A 27,718-nucleotide genomic window follows, 5' to 3' on the forward strand; every position below is an offset into this window, starting at 1 on the left:
GGCAAGTATTTAGACATGGGCTTGACATAAGCAATTAGTTTCACAAAGGCAGCCGAACAGCCATCAAAGGACAATTCTCAAACACTTTTGACTTGAGTCTCAAAGTGACGCGGAGGCTGAGAGATGACATGATTCTATCTTCTGCTGACAGCTGTTCTCTGAAGTGACTCCAAACTATGAAGTAAAGGCTGGCCTGATCTCAGCTCCCCTGATTTTAACAGAGCTCCAAATGTGGCCAAAGGGCTGGACATCAGGCAAGAGGGACTGATAGACTTTTCTGTTGGGATGAGGGCTAGTGGATGAGGAAAATCAAGGGATCTGCCTTGAAAACGAGTGTATGTATTGACTTGTCAATTAATCACTTTCCCTTTCTCTCCCCCCCCCCCCTTTTATTTCTTCCTTACTCAGGGAGTGTAAGAGCCGAAGATGAGGCCCAGGGTAGAGTGCTACTCTCCAAGGTTTTGGCTGGTGCTGGCAGTCCTCGCGACAACAGGAAGCGGGGCCCATGCCCAGAAAAGCCACCCGAGCATTGGTATTGCGGTCATCCTGGTGGGGACCTCAGACGAGGTGGCCATCAAAGATGCCCACGAGAAAGATGACTTCCACCACCTCTCAGTGGTGCCTCGGGTGGAGCTGGTGGCCATGAATGAGACAGATCCCAAGAGCATCATCACCCGCATCTGTGACCTCATGTCAGACCGGAAGATTCAAGGGGTGGTATTCGCTGATGACACAGACCAGGAAGCCATTGCACAGATCCTGGACTTCATCTCTGCCCAGACCCTCACTCCCATCCTGGGCATCCACGGAGGCTCCTCTATGATCATGGCAGATAAGGTAAAATTGAGCTTGCTTCTCCCATAGACCTGCAGATCTAAACTTAAAACAGAGAAAAATATCTTATTCTCTTATCCTCAGCTGGAGTCTCATGGGTTGGGGGATCAGAGAGAGACAGATTCAAAGACAGATTAAAAGAGTTAACTGTGTGTAGCACTGCTGAGAAGAACCTATTAATCATGTGGAATTATCTGCAACAGAGAAAATCCAAGGAGGGAAAAGAGCAGGTAAAACAGAACTGCAAAAGAATGAGCTCTTTTCTTCTTCTTTATGATAGGTAAAGAGTCCCTGACAATTGTGATTTTTGAAAAGATTTTATTTTTGCCTGTGTTTTACCTTAGAAGAACCAAGAATGCCAGCTTGGGTTTTCCTTGCATGGAGCTGGAGGACATTGTGGCATTTTCAGGGAGGTTTAATACAGCTCCTATGTCTTAATTGAAAAATAATTGAATCTTTAATAAAGCCGTCCTCTCTCCAAAGTGTTCATTAGCTCCTGGAGTTAAATAGGTGTTAGCTAAAACAAATAACCAGTTTGAACCAGTCCAGCTAAGTCCTTCTTGTTTTTACTGCACTACTTTATTCCTTCATATCACTGACATTTCACTGTTTTCCCAGGCTCCAGTCAGTCTTCCAGGGAGTTATTACACAAACAGACCTTTCCACTACCACTTTTGAACAGGGTAAAGAAGCAGAGAGCAGCAGCTGTGGCCAGCTGATAACTCTCAGCTTAGGGGAGCCCTTATGGAATGCAGCTAGACCTGATACAAATCTCCCCCAGGGGAGGAACAGGAGACCCAGTAATTCACACTTGAGTCTGCATTTGGCCAGCCAGTGTAGGCTGCAGTGGCCTCCCGGCTGATGTGGGCCAGCAGAAATACCCCAGAGAAGTAGGGCTGCCCTGCAGGCTCAGCACAAGAAAGAATCTGGCCTGACCCTTTTATTGAGAAGAACCTCTTGACCCCACTTGGTGCATCATGAAGAAGTAAACAAGGATGCAAGCTGATTATTTTTCTTTTGCAGGTCACTTTTAAGAGAATCTCAGACATATAACTAGGCAGAATCAGGTGTAATTAAATGAAGGGGGAGCATTACGACCAGTATGGCAACTTTTCCTCAGAATGAGATCTAGCAAACTGAGAAATCCGGGCGTGTTTTGTTTTCTTTCTCTTGCAAATAATTAATCCAGTGTAGGTTTTTATAGGTGAGTAGATGGGATTAAATCAGCCACAAATTATTTTCTCACTCTTTGACCAATTGTTCAGTGTATAAATAATATACAAGTAATATTCAGGTTATTTTCTGAAATCGGGCTTCGAGCTAAAGCAATCATTGAATAAAATAATCACGGGCATTTTTTTTCTCTCCACTTGAATAGTTTCACATGTAATAAAGTCATTCTGTCCCATTTCACCAACAGTAAAGCTTTTCCATCTTTGAGAAGAGTCAGGCAACACCTCTATGTCTCATTGTTCTCCTACCTCAGCTTTGCATGATTATCAATGTCTGTGCAAAACAGGTCTGAAACATTACTAGAGTACCACATTTCACACTTACGGGGCATTTTATATCCACTCTGAACAAGCATAAATGTTGCTGATGCCAGACCTCCCGAGCACTGGAAAAAGGTTCTTGTAATTTTGAACTTGGCAGGCCAAATTCTGATTTCAGATTCCTGCAGTGTAAATCCAGCATAGCTCCGGTGCCTTTGGTAAGATTAGATCAGATTTATGCTGCTGTAATTCAAAGAGGAGTTTGGCCTATTGAACTTCCCAAAGATTTTTCTTTTTACCCATCTCAGGTTTCTCCTTAGGAAGGCAGCAAGTCATGCTACTGTCCTGTGTACCCCACTGACTCCCTTCTAAAGCACATTCTGGCAGATAGGCAGCCCACGGGGAGCTCAAGGATGGAGGTCTTATGAATAGAAAACTCTGTTTTATCAACTCTTTTTTGTAGCTTTGTGGACAGGAGAAGCAGGTTACGTGCAAAGATCTGCCTTTTAGTAAAGGGCAAGATTTCTTTTAAACATAAATTGAAATGGCTGACCTTTACAGCTTCTGATTCACAGGTGTGTAATCTTTAATGGACAATATTTATTTGATGAATTAAATTAAAATATGGCAGAGAGTAAATACATTGATATTCTACTGAAAAATACTGAAGCTAGACTGGTAAGTCCTTAACAATTTACTTTCCGCAAATGGCCCTGATGGAGGCTTTGCTCTCACTAACTCTTAGTCATATTGTTTGCAAATGAATTGTGTGGTTAGGGTTTGATCCTGCAAAGCATCAACTTCTTCTTTCAGCATCCTCTCACCACCCACAGCAGTCGGCTGTGACTGAACTTGCTCAGCATTTCACAGGTTCAGACCTGCGCTTACAGCCTGGCTGTGCTCTGTGTGCATTTGCAATCAGTAGGACCAATGGTACAAACCACTGACTCCTTAGTGTGACAGATAAGAGCCTCTTCTCTGGAGATTAGAGCAAAAACCCTCAGCTGGTCCACCTCCCTTCGACTAGCACGTGAAATTCTGTTTTATCTTCAGTGAGGGTTACACTGGTTAATTGAAAACCAGAAGGGCAGGAAAAATAATAAAAAAATGCAGATTTCAAGCCTGAATTTAATTTCCCCCTGCATATGTAGACAGATATTTCATATAATGTATAGCATGGATTGGCTTCATCTCAGTTAACAGGCATCTGAAAGCTTGCTTACCTACCAGCTAGAGATCAAGGTATCTCTACAGTCAGTGGGGAAGGAGGTGCCACCTGAGGACAATTCATCCAGCCCTCCCTGGGGTGCAGTGAAATGCTTGTGGGGTTTTCCTATATCTCCCCACTGATTACTAAAAGAGGCTCCTCTGACTTGCTCTTCATGCCTGAAGCTAAATGCTGTGAATCCTGTCCTAGGTATAACATGGCAGATGGAGGTATGTTGCTGAAATTGCAACATCTGGATTTCCTGATTGTTTTGTTCAAATTCATGCTCCTTAATATTGCATTTGATTAGATTTTGTAGCTAATATTTATCCTTTCTGGTTTTCTCTGTTTTGCCTATTTCTTCTGAACAATTAGTATATAGACATTTGCATACACTTTTGCCATTTCTCTCCTAGGTGCTCATGTGCCTAGTCCCACTTGTTTAGCTGTTATGAAATGTTGCATTTAATCTCTGTCTAATTTGGCATCAGAAGAAAATGACCAGATGATCTCTGTGCACACCGATATCTGTGCTTAGTTCCAGGAAAATGACACAGCACAGACACATGACATACCTCTGTCTAGCTTTAGAGAGACCACTTTTCCAACAGAGAGCCTCCTCCTAGCCCATTCAATTCTTTTAGCCTCTGATGAGATTGCCAGCAGTGATGCCAAACCTTGTGAACTGCAGATTTCAAGCCTGAATTTACTTTCCCCCTGCATATGTAGACAGATATTTCATTATTCAGCTGTTGTCAGGGCGGGATAGCCTGGGAGCAACAGCTAAGTAGGTCCAATAGCCCCTGCATTAGCTCTTCTCAGAGGAGCAAGTTCTGCACTCACAGGGCAGGGTTTAAGAGCAGCTGCACTGTTCCAGCCCTAGCAGCAAACACCTGGTCCTTGTTTTGGTATTAACACCTTGAAAAAGGACTAGGACAACAGCATCATCTCACCAGAACCTCTGGTTAGGAAGGGAGCCTTATGGTTCACTACTGGTCTCTGTTTAATCTGAAATAGATGACATCTGGGAGAGGGAAATCTGCACGGACCATCACCAATGCTGGGTTCTTGGGATCCAAGAAGTTGGCTTGTTGAATCTCTTCAGTCTTTTTGGTTTGCCTAAAGTTGACACAGTGACCTTTCTCTTTATAGTTTTATTTTGCATTAGCGTAAGCATTAGAGTATGTTGTCCTGGGGATTGTAATGCCCTTAAGACTAGTGGGGACATCTGCTCCCATTCCAGTGTTAAGAATCGCTTTGGAAACTGAAATTCATTCCTAGCACAGTGTGGAAATAGCTGATTGGTGGGGATGCTCTGGGTTGGAAAGCTAATGATGGAAGGAAGCCTTCAAGGCTGCAAACCAAGTGTCAGTTCAGATAGGCACCCAGACCAGTATCCTGTGTTTGCAGACCTGAGACTGGATATCTGGACTGGGTGTTTCTTTATTATATTTTCAGTATTATCTATTATCACTTCTGCTCAGAACGAGGAGGTAAAGGAGCAGTCACAGAAATGGAAATAATAATAACAATGTATACTTATAGTATAATAACAATAATATAATAACATTGTATACTTATATATATACAATATATACTTATATCTTAAAAGAAGAGGAAATTGTTGTTCAGATTTAGGCCACTTACTGTATTGGAAAAGATTTAGTTTCTTGCATGAAAAATGACCAAGCCATTGGCTGACTTGTCTGTTTCATAATGACTATTAATTTTTTTAAATGATGAAAAAAGTCAATGTGGTGGTAATGGAAGTAGAAAGGGTAAGAGCAGAAAATGCTTTGGGTTCCTTATAGCATGGCTGGTGACCGTCATTCCTGGTGGAAGTGTTCCTTGATTTTTCTGCATAGTCACACCATTTTGCCAACACTTCTTGTCCTGTCCAGCCTTATAATGTAACATAAATGTAAAGTAACATAATGGTGCACGTGCAACACTCAGGAAAAATAGTGGAAGAAGTGGAGGATTATATTTTTCCAGCTGAAAATCTCCTTTATCTCTGTGTCCCTTGCTATTTTCTCTAGGGCTTGCTCGCACATGATAGCCATCCTGATGGAAATAAAATGGTAGGGAAAAATGATCTATGCAATTGGGCTGTGCTCATAATAAAATCAGAACAAAATCTTCATGAAATTAACCCCAAATCCAAAATCCTTGATTCTTTATAGGCTAGATTCTTCTTTTCTCACACAACCTATATCTGATTTTCTTCTACTCCCTCCATTAGCTTGCTCTTTTTTCTCTCATGCACCCTGAAGCTGCTATTTCTCCTCTGCCTTGCCAGCTCCACTTCCTATATCCCTGTTCCCTTTCTTTTGTGTTCTGGCAAGGTCTCCAAGATGTGTATTCTGTGTCTTTAAATGCTGAAGGTTGCTGTGGCAGCTCTGTGCCTGGGCCACGCTGCTGCAGCAGTGGTATTCCTTGGTATTTCAGTGGGGAGTACATCCGAACTCAAGAATAAGTGTAAAGCAGCAGGGAAGAAAACCAGCTGCCGGCCAGAGTGCAGCAAAATGATGCTGCATGTACAGGGAAGCCAAAACTAGCTGGATGAGCTGAAAGCCTAGACACACACTGAAACCAGGACAAAGTCAAAGACACTGGGACAGTGCTGCTAGAAGCAGAATATCTGTAATTTAAAAGGAAAACACTTTCACTCTCAGGTTTCCAAGGGTTAAATAACAGAGATGCATGGGGAATGCAAACCTCATTTTTTTGGATGTAGATTTGTTTAATTTCATTAGGGATGACATCTGAAGTTTTTAAAGCTCTGTGTGAAAGAAATCAAGTCAAAACAAAAGAAAAAGTTCCTTTTGAATGGATTACATAAACTGAAGTGAAATAAATTCCAAAACAAAATGCTGCTTAGTAGGGGAAAAAGACACATTTTAATCTGCAAATGTTGAAAGAGTATGGTTCAACGTTATTAGAAGATTTCAAGCTTTTTTCCCTCCAAAGCAAAATTATATGCAATTCATGTAATTTCACAAAGCATTTCCATTTTTCTGAAACTACATTTGATGATAGTAATAGTTTAAATGTTTCCCAGACTGATCTAGTGATTAGCAAATATGAGTTTGATTTTAAAAAATCAGCAGTTTCCCTTCAAGCTTTTAATATTTTTTATTGAGGACATGATTAATACACTTCTTTTGCTTTTGGTACTTTTGTTTCCTTTTGCTGCCAAATGAAAGCTCTGTGTAGTTCACAAATAATGAACTAAACATTGTGTGTCCTCAAACTATGAGTCTTTTATAAAAGTTGGGAAAGGAGAATATCATAGAGAATAAAAGCCAGTATTGTATGCCAACATTGTTTTTCCCTCGCATATACACCTCTGAGAACAGGCCAGGTGGATCAGTAATTTATGTTTATATCTGTATCTAATCCATCCACACAAAATTAAAATTTTAATGTAAAGAGAGGGAATATAGGTATAGAGTATTTCTGTGAAGTTTAATTAACATCTCAGACTTTCCCTAGAACAATTTTTATTTCTTTACAAATAATTAATAGCTTTAAAAATCCCTCAGATATTAAGAAACCTGGAAATTAACTTTTAAGAGCTTTAGCCTCTCCCCAGGGCCATTAAATCCTTCAGTGTCAACTCTCATTTCCTAAACAAGAGCTGAAATATTTCTGTCAGTATTATTTCAATGGAAAAATGACTTCAAAGAAATGTATCATTTCTTTTGTTACATATCATATTAAAGTTGTCTGATTTTTTAATTTTGAAAGTTTCCCTCTACTTTCTCTCCCATTTTCTTAGGAGGAACCCTGTTCAAAGGCTGCTTTTTTTTTTTTTTGGTATTGTTTTCAGGAGTCAGAATAATAATCATAAGAAGAAAATATAGTGTTTGATTTTGTTGCTTAGAAAAACCCCATCAAGGAAAACCACTTTTTTTAATGGAAATGCAGTTTTTCCTGAAAGTATTGTCATCACATTTTCCCTAATCAGTTTTACCTGATACACTTCATATTTGCCCTGAGCCTTGGAAATGTAGAGCCTCAGACACCTGAAGCCTGAAGGCACCATCCTCACTTAAGAGTGGCACAGGCTTGTGGAGGGGAAAACCCACCGAGACCCAGGTGAGGCCAACACCAAGCCAAGGTGCCTGGCTTTTGGGCAGCAGCCATCCTGGGGCAGGTGCGGGATGCTGAATGCAAAGAAGCCTAAATAGAGGTGCAGAATTCTTCCCAAGGCAGAAGTTGTCCCAGACAACACACACCAAGCAAAAGTGAAGTCTGATTCCTTTACATCAGTCTTTTGTAGCTATTTATAAGCTGCTTTATTTTGGGTCATAGAATTCTTTGTCCAGGAGTACTGCGTTTTAGTTTTTTTCTGCTGTTATAGTAATTTTTTTTTTCCTGAGTGGCAGAAGAATATCCCTGAACCTTTCGTTGCCTAGTTCAGATGCAACTGCTGCAGCCCTACCTGAGGGCAAGGAAGCTGAGTTAACCTCTTTCCTACTAATGTATATATATGATGTTGCCATTTTCTACCCGGAAATAGAAGAATTGAAATATCTGTGAAAAAAAGGTTAATTTCCACTCAGCTTGGACCTGGCAATTAATTGGGTTTCTTTGAAAAGAGTTTTTTCTTCCTAGTTTCCAACCCTGATTTTCAGACTGATGGTGTTTGGATAAACCTCTAAACCTGTGAGCACTTATCTAAAGAAAATCTAGGAGATTGATGAGACCTGACCTATCATTATTTACAATCATTATTCTAACATCTTTCTTCAAAACAAAAAAAAACAACACAAAAGTATTAAATCAATTTGTACCATCCAAAGCCGGACAAGATTAGTTTCTTCTTTCTAGAGCAGGCAGACCTTTATTACAACCCCAAGTGGTTACTTGTCTCACAAAATCTAAATTAATTACACTCAAATTTGTCCCTACCCTAAACTGGCCTCAAAATGAAATTGAAAACAAGGAGTGTGAAACTGCCCAATGCTTTAGATCTGCGTGTCATTCCCCAGTAACTGCGGGACAGAGAGAAACAATTCTTTCCAGGGAATCTCTTATTCTCTTTGCCTTTTATTTGCCTCATTAACCAAGTTTGGAGGGGATGGATTATGAAGGGAGTTAAGGGAATTAAATATGCACAGGCTGGAAAAAACAGGATTCAGAAAAAGATATGACTGTAGTCTGTGACTCTGTTAAGGGTCTGGAGGGATTGATGTATGAAGAAAGACTGAAACAGCTATATATGTGTATTGTAGACTGGCTGAACAATGAGTCAGTGTGCTCATTTATATATGCAGTGGACAGAGATATACCAAGATTAGAGAAAATAATGCTTAGGGTAGTTGCCAGAAGTAAAAGTAGGAACAATGGGATGAACCTGAGGAAAAGATATCATTTAAATGTGTATCAAGAAGAAAGTCCAGGCACTGTGAGTTTTATTAGGATGTGCTGTGGTCTCCTCAGGGAAGAGTGTGGAAGCTGCATTGCTTCAGCTGTTTTCAACCAGGACTGGACTAAGTGCTGTAGAATGTGTTACTTAGCCAGGGTGGAGGAGAAAGAGAATGAACAAGCGGAGAGACAGAAACAGAAAACTTGTCCTGAATCTACTATCATGAAAAAAATAAGAACAAAAGGAGAGGGCCTGACTGAAGTAAGTTCTGAGAGTGACTGAAAAAAAAATACCCCAAAGACTGTCATGGTACTTTTCTCTCTGTGCTTTGGCAATAGCTTCTAGCTGTGTATCTATGAGGTTACTTATACTAACAATAAATGTGTGTTGCAGAAGGAGGGTGAAAGAAGAAATAAAGGAGATGGAGAGTCTAAAGGCAGGCAAAAAAAAAAAAAAAAAAAGGGAAAGCATGCACACTGAGTAGGATTGATCCAAGGGATGTGTTGTGGCTAGTAGATTCAAATAGGCCTGAAAGACCAGAGTCCCAGTTGCAGCCCTGCTCTAAAATAGCTTTCTACTTGACTTCAAGACCATTGTTCAGCTTCTGTCTACTGCAAGAAGACAGTAATAATGTTTCTGTAAAGTCCTTTAAACTCCACAAAAGGCAAGGACTACCTAATTGCTAGGGAGCAATTAATGAATTCTTCTAGCTGAAGTAAATACAATGCTTCACAGGAAAATCTAGACTCCAGGAGGAGAAGCTGTAACCCCCATTAGAGGTGGCTGAATAGCTGTGTCATGCAGGAGAGCTTACTGTATGTGAGGTTGATAGTAGCATCTATTGTAAGCTTGCCCACCATTTCCCATTGTGAGATCCTCTTGTGGGTTTCCTGTAACTTTGCCAGATTATGACTATTTGGGCAGAAGTTTCCTATGCCAGGTGTATGCCTCAAGCTGATTGATTTACTTCTTTTTGGAAAATACATGATTTGCCCATGTTAAAAATGCTGGCACCTTTTCCTTGGAAGGTTCTGCTTGACCACCACAGGTCTTTAGAGCAAGGACCTAAGTTTAGAGAGGGTGTCTTCTGGGAGAGGACTTTTAATCAGGAATGTGCTTTTGCTACCACTGTGTAGATTGCCCCAAGCTGGCAACTCTTGAAGAGTTTCTGTCCTTGCAAGTTGTACTTCAAAACTACACCTGCACCTCTGGGCCGCTGCAGGCCATATGGGGGGACAGAGGTGCGTGGAACTGGCTCTCCTGGGGGTCAGTGAGGTCCCTGAGGGGTCCAGCAAGGAGCAATAAACAGTTCAGCAGGCAAAAAGACTGATCTGTGTGAGGGACTGTAGCAGAGGAATAGATTAGGACAAGATACTTGGAGAGAGGAAGCTAGTGTTTGGGGAAGAGGGACAGGAAGCTGGTGGTGAAACTTGCAATGCTTGGCAAAAGCTGCAACTAGAGGTAGGGGCTAGAGTTAGTAGTGGTGAGGGAGCCTGTGAGGACACAACAAAGAGACTAGGACCCAGGAAGAGAAATTGAGAGGACCTGGGGGAACACTAGCATTAGCTGTATGAAGGGATCCGGGCTTGTGCATGAGTGAGGTGAGGTGGGAGAGGAGGGTCTGATGATGAAGAAAGAGATGTCTGGGAAGAGATCCTGAAACAAGGAGATGGGTAGGAAAAAGGTCAGAAAAGGGAGATGGGGAATGGGAAAATGTGGAGAGGGGAACTAATGAGATGGAAATCTGTCTGAGCAGGAGATTCTGCCTGACTTGAAAAAAAGGAACAAGATACAGGGAATTGGGGGTAGCTGAAGAGCTGAGCAAATATGACGTGGAGTGTAAAACTGGGGTGGAAAGCCTGTTGGGTGGAAAGTGGGCGAGGAGAGTAGGCCTCGGGCAGAGGCACCTAGTAGGGGACAGGGCAGTGGGATGGGGCAGTGACGTCCCCCATGCAGCCCTGCCTCACTGCTCTGTTCAGCATGTCTGCAAGAAATATTCCTTCCCCTTCTCCATGCTGAGCCACAAAGGGAATGAGAAATGACTCCCATGTGCCATTACGCTGCGGGGGGATGGGGCTGCTGGAATTTGTGTCCCCTCAGAAAAGGCCAGCAGCTCTTTCCCAAAGCATGCTGACTCAGCCGTGTGCCCCCCCCCCCCTCCAAGCTCGCCCCTTGTCAGAGGCCTGGAGACTGGTGGGGAGAGCAAAAAGCTCCCAGCGACAAGCAGGTGAGCCTCCCCCAGACCCCTGTGGTGCTGATTGCCAGCTCCCTGGCTCGGGGCCAGCGCAATCACTGCTGAGTCTCTGCGCTGGAGGGGACTGACAAAAATAGTTCGGAGGAGGCTCTGTGATGGAGCTGCTGGCTCCTCCAGGTGTGTATTTGTTACTTGCAGCACAGCTTTTTGTCCTGGCTCCCGCTAGGGTTTTTATTTTGGTGCTCGCTTTCTGTGGAAACAGAGCTGTTTCCTTACTTCCCCAGATTGCTGTAGAAACAAGGAAACGAGGTTTGAAGAGCCACATGATGTTGCCTTTCCACATGGCTGGGCAGTGTTTCCACCAAACCGTGAGCTTTGCTGTGTGGCCACTGAGGGGTCTCAAATGCTGCTCCATGCTTGCCCCCTTCCCTTCCTCTCCTGTCTCCTACTTTCCTTTCTCTCTCACCCTCTCCTGTCTGTCATTCTACTCATTTCTTAATTATTGTTTGCACTGTGCTTTGAAAATGCAAACTATGGTATAAATGTTAAGTGTTTTTATTATTATTATTATTTCTTCTTTTTCATTTGTATTCCTCACACTGTATTCTCTCGCTATTGTGACTTCCAGAGAGAACGTGTGGGCCTACATTATTTATAACTGCGTGAGAGTAATTACAGAAATGATTTAATTACTCAGTTTAATACCGTTCTTCATATCACCAGTTTGACAGGCTGGTGATCCTCTCACTGCGGCCTAATGCAGTATGATGTTGTATATACCACGTCACAGACAAGTGGGTAAAGGGGCAGCAAAGCTTGGGAAAAGATTTTTAGCAGCCTTGTGTGTTGCTGGTTATTTCCTCCAGGCTAATGGCTGTGGCTGCTGAGCTCATGTGGATCTGGCAGGGGCAGCTTGTGGCACCACCTCAACTACGGCAGAGCTTCCCATGGGGATGTTACTAGCCTGGATGCTGAAGTGTGGTGAGCAGTTGAGTGAGGGTTTGTCAGTCACGGCTGATGGGGGTTCACACTTACCAGGCTGGCTTCGTGTCCGCAGCTGTGGCCTGGCTGTGGCAGAGATACCCTCAAGCTGCAAGGGGCTGGTGAAGGGTTGGGAATGGAAGAAAGACATCATAAACTTGCTCTAGGTCTCTCCACCTGTCCTAACCATGGGTATAACTTTGCCTAATCCAAGAGGGAATTCACCCATGATACTCCTTATATATATGTGTCTAATGCTCTCTATAGTAGAAATCTACTTGAGCTGAAGTTTCAATGTTCAGTGTGTTGCATTAACCAGCTCTCCAGCTTTATCAAAAATCAGTTATCTGGGAGGGATTTGTTGTCTCAACTTCTCTTTAAGCCTTCCAAATCATAGGGTTCACATGTCCTGCATGGAGCTGAGTGCTAGGTAAAATTACTATCACCAGAAAAGTTCTTCCTTGCAAGTGGCTCCATGTAGTTCTGATCTGCTTGAAATACATGGTTTTCTTTCCAGAGCTGATTGTCTCCTTTTTCTGAGACTCCCTGCTTAGAAATATGGTGTCTCTATGATTTCCAGTTCGTGAGGGCTTGTTGGGAGCACAGAATCTCCTGTTGCTGATGCAGTATGGAAGTGGAGTGAAGGAGGAGAGGATGTGCTTTCCTTCAGGTGACACACTGAGCTGATGGTCACCAATACCTTTTAGTTATCTACTAGAAACAGCAGAAAAAGACCTAGCAGAGAGCAGGAGAAGTGTAAGGAAGGCGATTCTCTTACAAAGGTAGTTTAGATAAAAAGAAGGGGTCAGTGTATTCTTAACAATGGAGGTAGTTGCTCAGGAAGCAGAGGGGGAGACTCTTGTCAGATAATGGTGTATTTATCAGATAATGGTGTATGGAGAGAGCATCTCTTAGAAGTGCCTGTCTTCTGTTTCTGAAGGTTGTCTGGCTCCATTTGGGATCCTTCATGAACCAGGCTCTCGGCCAGGTTCGCTCTGTTCCTCCGCACAGCAGTGCTGGGTGGGCGGTAGGAAGGCTGGGGAACAGGTGGCATTAGGGCTGATGGAGTGGAGAGCCTTTTGCGTGTGGCACTGTGCAAAGCTGCCAGGCACAGGACACCTGGTATCTGGAAAGGCTCTGCCCACCATTGTAGGAAGCAATGGAAATCGAAGAATTAGGCTAAAGCATTTTGAATGCAAACGGTGATTATAGGTGCCTTTTTGACATCCAACATGAGACATGTTAAGGCAGCCCCAATTTGAAAAAATGCTGGGCATCTCCACCTTCTGAAAGTTGGGTCTTTTATGCTGTATTTCTGAATGGGCACCCAGAGTCTCACCACTTGTGAGAATCTACACTACAGGCTTTTTTTTTTCTTTTTTTTTTCTGTCTGGCACACTTAAAAGTGAATTTTATGACCTGACATTGGAATAGCTTGTTGAGAAGACAGAGCAAATGTAAGGGCAATGGTACAAGTAGTTTTGTCAGCTCCGAAATGAATGAAGTCCTGTTTTCAATGGGTTTGTGTCTCATGGTTAATTGACTCTTTGACTGAATTATATACTAAGACTGTAATGTGAGTTTGGCCCTTACTAGACACCAGAGAGTCCACAGAGTAGAGAACTTGTACTGAATGAAGAGATTTCAGAAGAGCTCAGTCTTCCCCCAGTGATGAGGACTTGGGGCATTGAAAGGATCTCATTTCTCCACCTACTCATCTGTTTCAGCTAGGGGATGTTCAATCCAAATAAATGGATGTGCCCATAGAGGCTTCAATTTTTGAACAACTGGCTACACCTCCTCCCTGGAATAATCCTATTTCTCCCAAGTCTCCTACTGCTGTCTTCCAAGTTTTCCCTGCATCTTTTATACCTGCTAGATGGGCAAAGGAGCAACATTCTGTGGCTGCCCTGGGGCTGTGTGTATAGGGACTGGCCACTGTAGGCATGTTGCCTGGTCAGTTTACTTCATTGCCTAGTGAACAACAGCCTTTGAGTGCTGATGGGCTTAATCATACACACAGCTGTAGGGCCACAAAAAGGCTTTGGGACTGCATGTGGTCACAGGGCTGTATTTTGTACAGAATTGTACGAATTTCATTCTCCTTGAGACCTCTGCCCCTTTGACAGATCAAGGGGAAATTGACCAGGAGGTTCAAAAGTTGCTGGGACGCCTCAGGTGCACACACACATGCACACAGACACACACACACAGACACATGCAGAGGCATACACCAGGTTTGCAAAAGCCTTGTTTCCTAAGGAAAACAAGCTAAAAATGCACAGAAAAGGTGAGCAAAGCTATGTTGGAGTGTCTCACAGGCTGTGATTTCTGCACAAGTGACCCATATGGTGTGTCCCAAACGCGTCCGGCATACTAGCCCTCAGTGTCACACACTCACGCAGTGACTCACTGTGATTCACTCTGGCACAGTCCTGTTCTATGATTTGCATAGACAAGCATGTAATGTGAGCCACTCTGTCTCTCAGCATTGGACGTTCGATTCACACTTGTGCTCTGCACACATGTATGCGCTCTGTGACTCACACCAACATACCACTGTGACTTGGATCATAGAAGCAAATGAGGCAAACATGAACAGACATGACACTTGCTCAATGTCTCATGCTCCTATCTGTTAGCTTTTGAAGGGGAACATGGTGCAAAGCTTGAAGATTTTAATATTTCTATCAAAAAACAGCACTCTTGAGAAAAGAAATTAGCCTGATGACAGCAGCAGTAATTGGATTATTCCATTAGTATCCTCTGTGGAAGAGGAGGGCAAGTGCCTTTAACTGTATTTTCAAAGCAGAGACTTAAAAATTGCACTTAAAACATGAATTGCACCTGGGTTTGCTTGATAACTGGCAAGCAGATACCTGTTTTCTGCCCCACTTTTTCCTGCATGTCCTCTGCCTTTGGCCTCACTGAGCTTTCTGTCTACTTGATTTTAGCATTGTGGCAAGACTACAGCAAACTGGGGTGGTTTGGGTTTCTCAAGCGGCACCGAAGGAGATCAGGGCATGCTCTAATCAATGGGTGCCTTGGGTTGGCTGAGAAGGAGTCAGCCTGAAAGTGGAAAGAGGGGAAAATGTATCCCTTGTTCTAGAAGAGAGGGTGTGCTGACAGACCTGAACTCATGGAGTACGAGAGGCAGTAAGGTCTGAAAGGTGTAATGAGATGAAATGCAGGGCAGGGAGGTTCAGAGCAAACACTGGAAACACCTCTGAGCAGTGACTTCTCTTTGGCTGTACAGACTGGTCTCCCACAGAGAATGTTGCAAGTCTTACCACTAAAATCATTTATAATGGGTCTGACAAAATTTTAGAGTATGTGCATTCTTGCAGGGAACAGCACTGCTGTGGTGGAAGGAGATGGGGGGGGACTGGACAGGTGATGAACCGGCTAGCCTTCCTTTTTGCTAATTTTGGTTATTTGACTGACTGCCCAAACCTGCGTGGCCTCCCTCTTTTTTGTTTTAATAGTCTCTGATTATCTTAAAAAGCTTTTGCTTATTTGGAATCTGAGTTTTTCTGGGCTTAGGATACATTCAAATGTTTGATTCAGTTATTACCTGGCCAGAAATGTAATTTCTTTTGCTAGTCAGTTGGTGCCTTAATTTAGATTTAATAAGTCACTTTGTGGTCCATTAATTAGGCCTTCATGCAAGTGTTTAGTGCCAAAGTATGCTTGCCTGCAGATGGTGGAATGGCTTCATTTAGGGAATGGCTGGAGACCTCACCAGGCTACGCTGCTCCTCATGCCCACGGTCCATTCTCCTCCAATGAGCCATGGTGCTGTTAACCTTCCCTGTCTCCGTGTCCTGGCGTGAATCCTTGGGGCTCATCTTCACCAACTATTGTAACAGTGGTTCTCTTTGTCTGATCCTTCTGCCCTTGCCTCAGCTGCCTTGGAAGATTTTATGTACACGTGCAGATTTTAAGTCTCATCTGTTTAATTGCTATAAACTGAAGCTGGGGCTGGCAGCTTTCTCACCAAAGGCAAAATGGGCTGGCAAAAGCATGCTGTGATACTGACCACTGGGAGGAGAACTGGTTGTGTTTTTGTCTTCTGCCATGTTTAGGGCCACACTTCTGACAAACAGTATTGCTCACTGGTCACTGTACCGGTCCAGTAGTGTTTTGCTGTGTGTCCTGAGATGTGCTTGTTACAATATTCAGTGTGTGGAAACAAGCTGTTGCAAATTATCTTGTGCTACCAGAGTGCCAGAAGCCAGCTAGCAGCTCCTGCCGTGCTGCTGCCATAAAATATACAAATTTTGGGGAATCAAACTTTTTTTTTTTTGGTTAGACAGTAGAAGAGTGAGTTTAGTTGTTCTGTTTCCCCTTCTCCTGCTGTAGTCTAGACTGCAATACTGGTAGAAAGATTTTCTTGATTGACGTGTTTGGGTTTCTGTGGCCAAGGAGAAGTGGATCTGTACTGGAGTGGGTAACATCATGTGCAAGGTGTGTGGCAGTGTAACCTCACCAGTGCATAAACATGTCCTCTCCTCCTTCATGCTGTATTTGTCCCTGCTGTCAAGGAATCCTTTTGGTCAAACATTTTGCTTCCATTTGATGAATAAATTGGATACAGAAATGAGCTGACATGAGTAGATTAGACACTTATGAGGTGACAGGGATCTTGGTGTGACAATCAATTTACTGCTTTACACTTAGGAATCTGTAGGAGATAGTCCTCTGGGAATTCATCCTCTGGGATTTGTGCCTTTCAGCTGCAAGGTGGGAACCTCCAGAGCAGAAAATCATTTTCTGACACTCCTATCTCACTACTTGCCCAGCCTCACTCTTTTTTGTAGTGAACCATCTCCTTGTGCTAGCACCCTTTGAGGGGTAACCCCTGAAAAATTTGTGAGACGTCTTGTGGCAACTGAAAAAAGGCTACAAAATTGTGCTCAGAATAGTGAAAGGATGAGGAGATCTACTGAATGGGGACAAGTGTTTGAAGAGAGGCAGCAGTGAGGAGGGGAGGGCTAAGGGTACCTGAAGAGTGAGGGTGGAAGGAGGCAGGGGTCTGGAGAGAAGAGGTTTGATGCGATGTTCGGAGTCATTCATGGGCTGAAGCAGGCATGAAGGTCTTAAGGCGAGATCGAGTAATTAATTAATGACCAGTGGGATGCATTTTTCCTCTCGGCCAGCAATATATGCATTGTGTGAGTTCTGGTGAGTGTATTCCTCCCTCTCTCTCTTGCATCCCCTGTCACCAGCCAAGCTCAGCAGCCCTCCTCTGGCCCTCAGCTTTCTTGCACACACCCCAGGTGTGCCTTCATGGGCCCTGGTACCAGAGGCTGGAGATACTGCTGGCTACAGTCATGCCGTTTTGTGTTACTACCTTCTTGGTGACATATGCTGCTGCCCTACACTGTCCCCAAGTGGTTTGCCATTCGTTCCTGGTGTTGGCCATGTCCTGAGAGGTTATTTGTAGGGTGCTTTAAAGAAGATAAAGGGATCTCAGTTCTCTGGTTCCCTTTTCTCCCCTTATTGCCCAACTGCCTGTGCACTATGGGCTGGGGAGAGAAGGCTGTGCAGCAAGGAAGGAGTGACTCATTCTTCAGAACCAAGCAAATGTAGAAGAAATGTGTCTGTACCTAAAAGAGAGGGAAAAAATACAACTTAAGACTGAGTAGGCTCATTTCACTTGCCAGAGAGCCCCAAGAGAAAAGCTCTTCGTTACTGAACACTTTTGATTCCACAGCCTTCTTTTTTTCCCTTAGTTTTTTCTCTTAATGGTTGAATCGTTTAACACCACATACAAAGTCAGATCTGGCCGCTGTGGGGCGATTCTGGGTTGCCATGGCAATAAGGCCTGTCTCTCCAAATTAGGACATTTTCCTGCTGCCTTTTCTACATGAGGTTTTCTCTCATCTCTTTCTCTTACTCTTCCTTGATGTCTGAAGTGCTGAAAGCTGCCTTCTCTCTCACACGCTCCCTGAAAGGGATCAGACTTTGCCAGTCTGAATTAATTTCTCTGAAGCCTGTGCCAACTTTGCATGTGTCTGCTCTGTGAGGAGGAACTTTGTGCTCTTAAATGAAAGCGCTGCAGGATCAGAGTTAGGTGGGGTAGAAAAGGTGTAAAGAAAGTGAGGTTAGTGGGGGAGGGCAGTGTGTGACTGTGGTGTGCCTATTCCTTTCCCAGTACACCATTACCTCATCTCTGGTGAGAGCAGTTTAGCTTAAAATACATCTCCCACACTTGGAACTAGAAAAGTTGGTGTAATAGACCTGGGGTGAACATAAATGTACTTTCTCACCTTGAAATCTGTTGGACAGCTTTGATTTTCCAAGGTCCAATCCTCTATGCAGCAAGCATCTGCCAGCGAGACAACAGGAGTCATTCATCTCTTTAGGGCATTGTGCTACTGGGCCTTGTCTTCTAGTTAGGCTGAGCTGTGCTGGGTACGTGTCTTTATGCTGAAGTAGAGAAGTGTCTTTAAACCACCTCTGTGTCTTTATATTCCCCTTTCTGGATTGGGATTTGGCATGAGTCATACCTGCCTCAAATTATTCTGGCTGCCAACAGGCTCCTAGGGGCCACTGGAGCAGCTGGGGACCTGTCTGATTTAGGGATGCTCCTGGGCACCTGCCTGTCCCTAGGCTATGCCTCTGACCCAGGGAGGAGGAAAAGAAAGGAAGTAGCACACGCACTGCTGGAAACTTACAGAAACTGAGGCATGCCCATAGGTGGGCAGCTCCATGTAGTTGAACATTGTTAAGGACTCGGAGCAGATCCACTGAGCCAAAGGTATGTCATCACAACAGTGTGAGGTGACACATGGTATAGCAGTGTAACAGGGCAATATGGTCCAGCATTTTCCATCCATCAAGTCACAAATGAAAAGGTGAAGTGATGACCGTTCCTTGACTGTTCTTCTCCTGGGTAGATGGGTTACCACTCCAAGACCAGCTTTTAGCCTTGTGGTATATTTTGGAAATTACATGTATATCAGAAGGCAGGAAATCAGGGGAGAGCAAAAACAGGGGACCATGAATATTTGGAGCCTACATATAGGTGTAAGGTTTGGTTGAGGAGACTATTGGCCCATGAAGCCATCTGGCCATGGTGTGATGTTGTTTCTGTTGAATGATGCTTTGTGTAATCAGCTCTCTGGAGCTGAGGGCATCTTACTGCAAAGTGAAAAGCATAGCAGAGCCATGTGCCATGGCTGAAGTCCTTGGGCTCAGTCCCCCCTGCTCTGCACCTTTGGCTGCTGTGGGACAGCAGTAATGCCATGCTGGACTGATGGGGCATGATCTGGCATACACCTTTTCTCTGGTAAGCAAAAAGTATAGATTCTGTTTAACAATGAAGCATTTAAATAAAATGGGGTGGGGGGAACTGTATATCAGTCTAACCTGTAGCTGTACATACTCTGCTACCTTGTCCCAGTTTACTTAAAGTTGTCCAAACCTCATTAATTAAAAATTAAATTAAAAATTAATTTATAAGCATTTTTATAATGATGTATGAACTGATGGCCAATAGAGGATCAATTAGTGAGACTTCCTCGGAATATTCTCCAAGCATCCAGTGGGTTATGGCTCTGGACTTTCTAAGCTAGAAAGCATATCTTTGTATTTAGTAGCTTTGGATTTTTTTTTTTTTTTTTTTTGGTACGCTTACCCATGTGAAAATTCATGGAATTTATGAACCTGTGTACACTTTTAGCATCTAAGAGACAAGGAGTTCCACTGCTTAACTGCTCATGGTGTGAAGAAGTACTTCTTTTTGAAACTTGCTACTTAGCAATTTCATTTGGTATTCCCTCATTCTTTTACTAGAAAAAAAGTAGTTAGCAGTTATTCCTTCTTCACCTTCTCTATTCATTTCCTGATTTTAGAGATCCTCGCTAGCTGTTTCTTTTCTGCAGGAGAATTGTGATTTGTTTAGCTGATTCTCAGGAAGACCTTTCCAGTCATGTTACCCTTCCTTGTACCTTTTCCACTTCTGCTGCATCCCTTTGGGGAAGGAAGTTGACACTAGACTCTCCAGAGAAAAAAAGGAAGATCTATAGGCCATGGGTATTACTTACACTGGCTAACTGGGCTGTCCCAGAGCACAGCTACAACACTCCCTGTGCTGTCCTGAAGAATTGGGTTTGGCTCTACCCTCTGAGCTCCTGCTACTGAGATGATCAGGGCTTGGAGCACATGTCCTATGAAGAGAGGCTGATGGATATGGGTAAGGGGTGTAGCTGCCTACCACTATTTGAAGGGCAGTTACAAAGATGATGGAGCCAAACTCTTCTTGATAGTGCCATACAGTGTAATAAAATGCAATGATAGTTCCTTGGACATTAGGAAAAAAGTTTTTATTTGGAGGGTACTGCAGTGCTGCAACAAGGGCCCCGAGATCAGGCACTGCTGGTTGGATGTGGTACTGGTGATGGTCCCACTTCAGGGGGCTCCTTTTGGGGCTCCAGCCAAGCTGCATTTCTGCGATGCCAAGAGCCCAGAAATGATATGTAAGTCTGAGGTACAGACACTTTCTATAATTCTCCTTATGGTGCAAAGACTCTTTGTTACTCATTTTTCCTGCAATCTCAGTTTATTTTCGTCATTGATCTGTTAGGCTTTTGTCCATTTGCTGCTCCCCTCTAGCCAGCATTTATGCTGCAGGGCCCAGAGGAGCTAATACATAAATTGAGCTTTTGGGCCGTGATGCTGGGCAGGCGTCTGTTTCGCACACGCTGACCCAGGAGTGGATTCTGTATCCCCAGGAAGCTGGGATGGGCTGATCGCTGCCGTGGAAGTGCCCTGACGTCACCGGTAGCCTCCTGCCTGTGGCATGCCATTGCTGCTCCCCCACCTGCATGGAGATGCTCGTGCAGGCCTGCACGTGGAGAGCAAGGAGCGGGGCATGGCTCAGAGCGGATGCTGTGTGCTGAGTGGAGCAGCAGCTGGGTCACAGGTGGAGGCGCAGTGGGGTCTTGCAGGAACAACTGATGCCTGAATCATTGCATGCCTGGGAAAGGGAAAAGCCAATTGAAGCAACAATGAAAAGGAACAAAGCAAAGCTCCTAAGACTTCCTAGAATTGCAGCAGAGGTACCTGAAGCTTCTTCAGGTGATGAGCAGGCTTTGGTGGTGCAAGTTGGAAAGATGACTCAAAGCTCAGATGCTCTGGTATGTGGAACCTGAGGTGAGATGCTTTCCCAAAACCAATGTTGCTTCCAAAACTTTCAATATTTTCTTCTTCTAGTTGAGATATCCTGAACTTGTCTTTCTTGTAATGTATTATTTCAGCTGCTTGCCCTATCTGGAATGCAGAGAGAGCTTCAGCAGTTGAAATGTGCAGGATTTAAAGTTTGAATTTCCAGACACTCACCCTATTTTATGTTTGCCCTGACCCTAACTGTTTCTGGCCCCAGCATCTTCACTGCATTGTGCTGCTCTTATATCTTCATGGCTTGGAGAATGTTGGGACTGAGAATGAATAGGGAACAGGAAAAATAATCTGGACTTACAAAACATCAGTGGTGTGTATGACTGAAAGAGAGTGCTGTGAAAAGAATATTTTCTGAAAGGGTATGGGGTTTGCAGAAGTGAGGGGATTTTAAAGGCTTTGTTTAATGTTAATAATGCTACATTATTGATGTAAATGCAATTATTAAAGGCTTCTGGGTATTTTAGCAAAAATAATTAGAAAGAAAACTTTGGGGCTACTTGTGTAAATCAAACCAAGAGAATGAGCTGATGGCAAGAATGAATAATTATCCCCTTGCCTCTTACTGCATCCCTGCCTTTATTTCTACTGCATCCTTTCCCCCAGTCTAGAGCAAACAAATAGCCCCAGAACAAAACAAGAGCACTCAGTGCTCTGAGCATCATCTGGAAAGATGGAACCAAAGTTTTTTTTTTCTGCATGTCTGTGAGAATTGAGGGGGGCCTAAGGGAAAAGCAACATGAAGAAATTCTCAGACCTTCCTAGAAGTGCAAAGAATTTAAATCAGTGCTTGTAAAATACAGCGATGAATAAGACAGGTAGGTAAAATTCTTGCATGTAATACCCAAGCACTTGAAGTTCTTGCCAGAAGGGAACATTTTCACCTTCTTGCTTTCCTTGAGAAACAATTTCCCTTAAATTGGATTGAAAAACACAGGATGACTCTTTATGTGTGGATTACTGCTACAGGATGACTGCCAAAACAGTCAACTACAGTGAACAAAATAGGAAATATAATTATTGCTGCAATTTCAGATCACAGAGAAAAAATTGTAGCAGCCCCTAGGAAAAACAGAGACTTAGCATTTGAAGGAAACAAAATTTTAATTTTCCCAGCCAGAGTCTCACAGGAGAGAGCTCATGGGGGTGAGGAGAGTGTTCAGAAAAAGATCAAGTTGAGACTGCAATTCAATATGCGTGTGCAATACCCACATGGTTCTGTGAATTGGGAAACGTACAGGGATGCCACACTTGGATTCTACAATTGCTAATGCATGTCTCTCTGGCTCCCCAGCAGATCCTTATGGACTTCAGTGAGGCTCTTCACAGGCAAGGCAGAAACCACTGTGCAATCAATAGTGGGATCAGAGCCCGAAGTGGCTAAATGCTGCTAACCAAAAAGGAGGAGGGAACCAGAACCTTTTGGAGGGAGATGAAGTGAAAAAGTAAAAATTGGAGTCCAGCTTAGAGTTCACCTTGCAGGGCTGTGTGCTGATGATTTGCCATTTTACATGCGATCAGCATTTTAAGGAGCATGTTTCACTTTGTTCCTTCCTTGGGGATAGGCACTTAGAGTGTCTGGAAATTATAAAATATGAATAGTATATGAATATATGCCCAACACAGTGGTGTATATGAAATGTTTTTGAACATATATTAGAACTAGCTGAAAGTTTTCTGGTGGAATAATTTTGTGCTGGAAAATGTTGATTCTACAGTACTGAAAAGTCCCCTGGGAATGTGTCAGCCTTGTCACAGTTGTGATGGAAATGAGGCAGGTCAGCCACTGTGCAGAGGCTGTGTAGCTCTTCAGGATCGCTTGCCTGCCAGCTGAGTAGAAGACAAGCTAAAAAAATCTTTTTTCGATCCCCTGAAACTTTTTTTCAGGTATTTCTTTTTTGTTAAATATGTCAAATGCTTGACTTTTCATACATGATAATGGGAGAATTTTTTACCCTCCAAATGCAAATGAAACTGCAATTCTATTTTCTGGCCAGCTCAAGAAATGCAACACAATTATCCACACATGCCTCTTCAGACAAAACCCATTGCTGAAATCCCCCTAAGCTGCCTCTCTCATCAGCGAAGGCCTCAGACATGCAGGACGTCCATTGCTAGTGACGTTCTCACCCGATCCTTGCAATCTGCAGCCTTCTCAGCCTCACCCCCCCATGTCACTGCCCACTGCACAAATGCTTCCTCATCCTGAGGACGAATTTAGGTGCAGTGTATAGGGTGGAATGGGGCAAAGGGGAAGAGCTGGATACCTATGGAAAGCATGGAGGAAGTACATGGAGGGATGGAGAAGAGCAGCAGAGAAATATTATGTATGGTTCCTCTGGTGCTTCTTTCCCCCTGTAATTCCCCCCCTTTTGTCTGGGGCTCATCCTTGCCATGGCTACTTCCATTGCACCCCCTTGCTGAGGGTCTGTATTCCTCCTTCTGTGGGGCAGCAGTGGCCTTAAGGGGGAGAGTGCAGAGGGATGGGAGGAGACATGGTTGTGGGGCTTTAAGTGCAGGATCATAAGATCTGCGACAGCCATACCAGGAAGATATAGGCTGTGTTTGCCAGGACCAGTGAGGGGAAACAGAGCTGAAGCTGTCAGAGATCTGGGGAATGCAGATGGGCTGGGGGGCAGGACTGATGGAGAAGCGAAGGATTTCCATTCTGGGGACACACGCATGGTGATGTGGAGGGGGGCTGTGCTTGGTGTTCAGCACTGATGTCTTGCATAACGTCTTATTCTGCTGTATTCAGTGTGAGCTTGGGTGGGTCCAAGATACCATGTCTGCATATTTGTGTCTGCAAGTATTTCTTCGGGAGAGCCTAAATAGAAAAGGATGCTTTCTGACTTTGCTATGACATATTGCTGTCTGGGCTGAATATGTGCAAACTACAGCTATGAAACAGGTGCATCCCTTTCCCACAAAGGTCTGTGTTCTCCTGTCCAAGGCCCAGTGTGTAGTAGGGTGGGTAGAAGAAGTGCTTTGCTTGGACTCTGGTGATTGTCCAAGACTTTTATAGCTTTACTTTCTGCATTAGGTCTTGTCTGCAATTGGATGCATTGTGTGACTGTGAGCAGGATGACCTCTGTGGATCCTGTCCTCTCGAACATCCTGTAAAGCAGTGTAGGTCCATAGTACATTGCTACTGATAATATATATCCAAGGAGTATGGGGGAGCAGAAATGACAGTTCAGTGAGGCCCATGGCTGATAAAATAACTGAGTCAAATGTGTCTGCTTAAAATGAACACAGCCTGCAGCTGTGCATGGGTGACTGAGTCTACTTCCAAAGTTTGTGAGGAGGATGGCGAACAACCCACCAGTAACATCTGCCTATATTTCTGCATCACCAGGAACCCTTGGAAATTGGGGTGATCATGCAGCCTTTCCAGGAAAGGCTCAACCATCACCAGGAATGTATTCTAAAACCAGACTGTGTACAAGCAAATCCCACATGTAAGGGTAATGTTGATTTTATAATGCATGCTTAATTTTGAGTGGCTTTTAGTTTGTCATTTCTGAGCTGTGTGAGGAAGTCCTTGCACAGAGGACAGCTTCTCTGGGGTTTGTGGGTGCCTGCAACTTCAAGATGCTTTGTCAGGATCCAGCTGTAGCCAGCTGTTGTGTTACAGGGTTGCTCCCCTTACTCCTGCAGAGCAGTCTGTGAATGGATGCTGAATGAAGCAGGCTTCTTGGCTCTGAGCAACTGCTGGAAAACACATGGCACCAGAAGTAAAATGAATTAAGAAAACACTCTGAGTAGAAGAATAGAGCAGATGAAAGTCTTGCCAGAGCTGAGTCTCTCTGGAAATGTAGGTGACGCAAGGGAAGACTTGCGTGGTAACTGACCCTACACCTGCAAGCAAAAGGGAAAAAGCAGGTGCTGGACATGGGCTGTTCTCAGTGGACTTCAGTCATAGGAGGAGGTTACATTTGGACTGGGAGCATATATATGGTGGGATCCTGCAGTGTGTGCAAATTCAACTGGTGGTTTTTAACTGAAGTATCAGCAAGAAGACAGAAAACCTCAAGAGGGCTTGTGAATGAGGAAAGGCTGAAGACCCTGTCTGGCAATTCTGAGAGGCTAACTCGGTCCCTGATTAAAGACTGGGTGGTGGTAAGATGGATCAGATTCAGTGAGGGTGACAGGAGGGAGACCACAAACACAAGAGTCTCCATGGTTAACCTTGGGTGAGCATTTTGAATTTCCCAAGACGGGGATCACTGAGTCCGGAGGGAGGGAGACTGGACTTGATGAGGAATCCGACATGCTGCAAGAAAGAGAAGTCTGCAAAAAGAGTTCTGTCCACCTTCCTGCTTCGAAGGTGAGGGTCCACCAAAAATGACACAGGGAGCTACTGATATTGCAGCAAACACCAATAGTCAACACAGTGTCAACATTTCAGAAAAGAGTATAAAAACTGCAGTACTGTACTACACTTTGCAAATGTATTCCCAATATAGTTAAAGAAGATGCCAACATCATCATTAAAATTGGGCAGCTCTTTTTAGCAGCAAAGGATAGTGTTATAATAGCAGATGATTTTGCCTCGAAGCAAGTGGGATACTTCTTGAGGTGAAGTTGCATAGGAATATGCTATCATCTGTGATATTCTGTGATGCTGGAAAGAATGACATTAGAAAAAAAAGAAGGGAAAGAAAAGGTAAAGTGGGGAAATTCAGGATGTATGGGAGTCAGTTACTCCTTGTAAGGGAGTGGCTGAACTAAATGTATGGCTAAAAACCCAGCAAACTCAAGAAGGTATGATCTGTAATACTGTCATTATAAGATTCAAAATCAGCTAAGCTGAGGTCTCCTCAAGATCTCACCTTTGTTGGCAGGACCAGTTTGTTTGACGATACTTTTCAGGGGTGAGGAAAGCTGTGTGGCTACAGGACAGGGTGGGAGGAGCCGAATCAGCCCATGATTCATGATTCTAGAAAAATTCCCTTTTGCTCTTAAGTGGAGATTAGAATAATTCAGAAGATTGCTCTGGGAATCATCAGGCGATTAAAGGAAGTGTGTAAAAGTGGACAGATGATAGAATCTAAAAAAGTAAATAAATGTATAAAAATGGATCATTTCCTGCTACCTGCAAGGGGAGGAATTCTAATATTGAGATTATGAATGTTTAGATAGTGGAGATTTCGAGCTGCATTAAAACCCTGTAAATCTATTATCAGAGGATCTGAGAAGCTTTGTGAAGAACCAGAACCAATGTAGTGGAAATGACATACCTGGAAGATTTGTTAAGGCAGGTAGATCACAGTATCGCCAATACTGCGCAAGAGACAAGGAACAAGTACCAAGATCTTTGCAAGGAAATCTGCGCCTTTAGTTTCAGCAGCCCAGGTCTTGACAGCACTTCTATGCAAAGATGTCTAATGAATACAAGATGAGAAACTGAAGATTATATGAAGCTAATTTAGGGATTTAAAAGGAACTTGAGAGGTTTTATCATGAGCTCAGAAGAGCTGTGATCTTGAAGAGGCTGTCAAAGCTTTTCACACAAGTACAAAAAATGTAGGCCATGTCAAGTGAAGGAGTTAGTGGTACAAGGAGAATTGGCCCCTTGGAACGATGTAGCCACTGATCTTTTCATGCTGCCTGGAAAAAACCAACAATAAAACAATCCAGTATGTACTTGTCCTAAGCTATTATTCTCACTTCCTCGAGTTAACCTTATTAGAAGACACTTCAGCTAAATAGGTGATCATGCATATCAAATTTGTTTTTCCAGACACAGTACACCTGACTTAGTAACATCTGACTACAGGCCAGTTTAGCAGGCATGAATTTTAAGTAGTTTCCATGGATTTTGACATGTTACTGCTTGTTTTCTTTATCCATGATTTAACAAATTGGTGGAAAACCTTACTAAAATAATAAAGAAGTGAGTGAAAAGGATGTAGGGTCATAGTCTGATCTGTATTAAGGTCTTTTAAATCACAGCATAGTACCAGTGGAATGAGAAATGTCTCCTGCAGGCTTTTTGTTCAACAGAAAACAAGAGTCTAGAACCAAGGCCAAAGTCACTGGGGATCTGCAGTTAGTTATATGGAGGGATGAGTAACGCAAAACAAAAACCTCAAAGGATTTAAGGTCTAAGAAGTTTCCTTGCTTCATGAAAATGATATTATGCATGTCCATATTGGGGAGAAAAGCTAATGATGGGCCCAGTGACACAGGAAAATACTCTGTTGCTGTAAGAGATTGTCGGCTCAGATGGACACATTTGATGGAAGATAGGTGACCTTCTTCACAGTCCATAAGGGAGTGCAGTGAATCAGTCATTTTGCTCAGCAAGGTTTCAGATGAGTTACTGCCACAGCAGGTGAAAAAGATGTAGCCCTGGTCATGACACGATTGATATACTCAACAATGTTCTACAAGTGGGTTTCAAGGGGAGAACAGTTGGTTCATGTGACAGCACAGGTCATCTCAGAG

General features: G+C 43.5%; 1 protein-coding gene across 1 annotated transcript in view; it reads left to right on the top strand.

Moving 5' to 3' along the window:
• The first annotated feature begins 426 nt into the window (after positions 1-426).
• GRIN2B (glutamate ionotropic receptor NMDA type subunit 2B) overlaps positions 427-27,718 on the top strand; it is a 171,370-nt gene continuing 144,078 nt past the window's right edge. Inside the window, exon 1 of the mRNA XM_013947295.2 lies at positions 427-837. Within this exon, the coding sequence (XP_013802749.1) occupies positions 427-837 (411 nt within the window). The remainder of the gene's footprint in view (positions 838-27,718) is intronic.

This window comes from Apteryx mantelli, chromosome 1, assembly GCF_036417845.1.
Source record: "Apteryx mantelli isolate bAptMan1 chromosome 1, bAptMan1.hap1, whole genome shotgun sequence".
Taxonomy (NCBI): Eukaryota; Metazoa; Chordata; class Aves; order Apterygiformes; family Apterygidae; genus Apteryx; species Apteryx mantelli.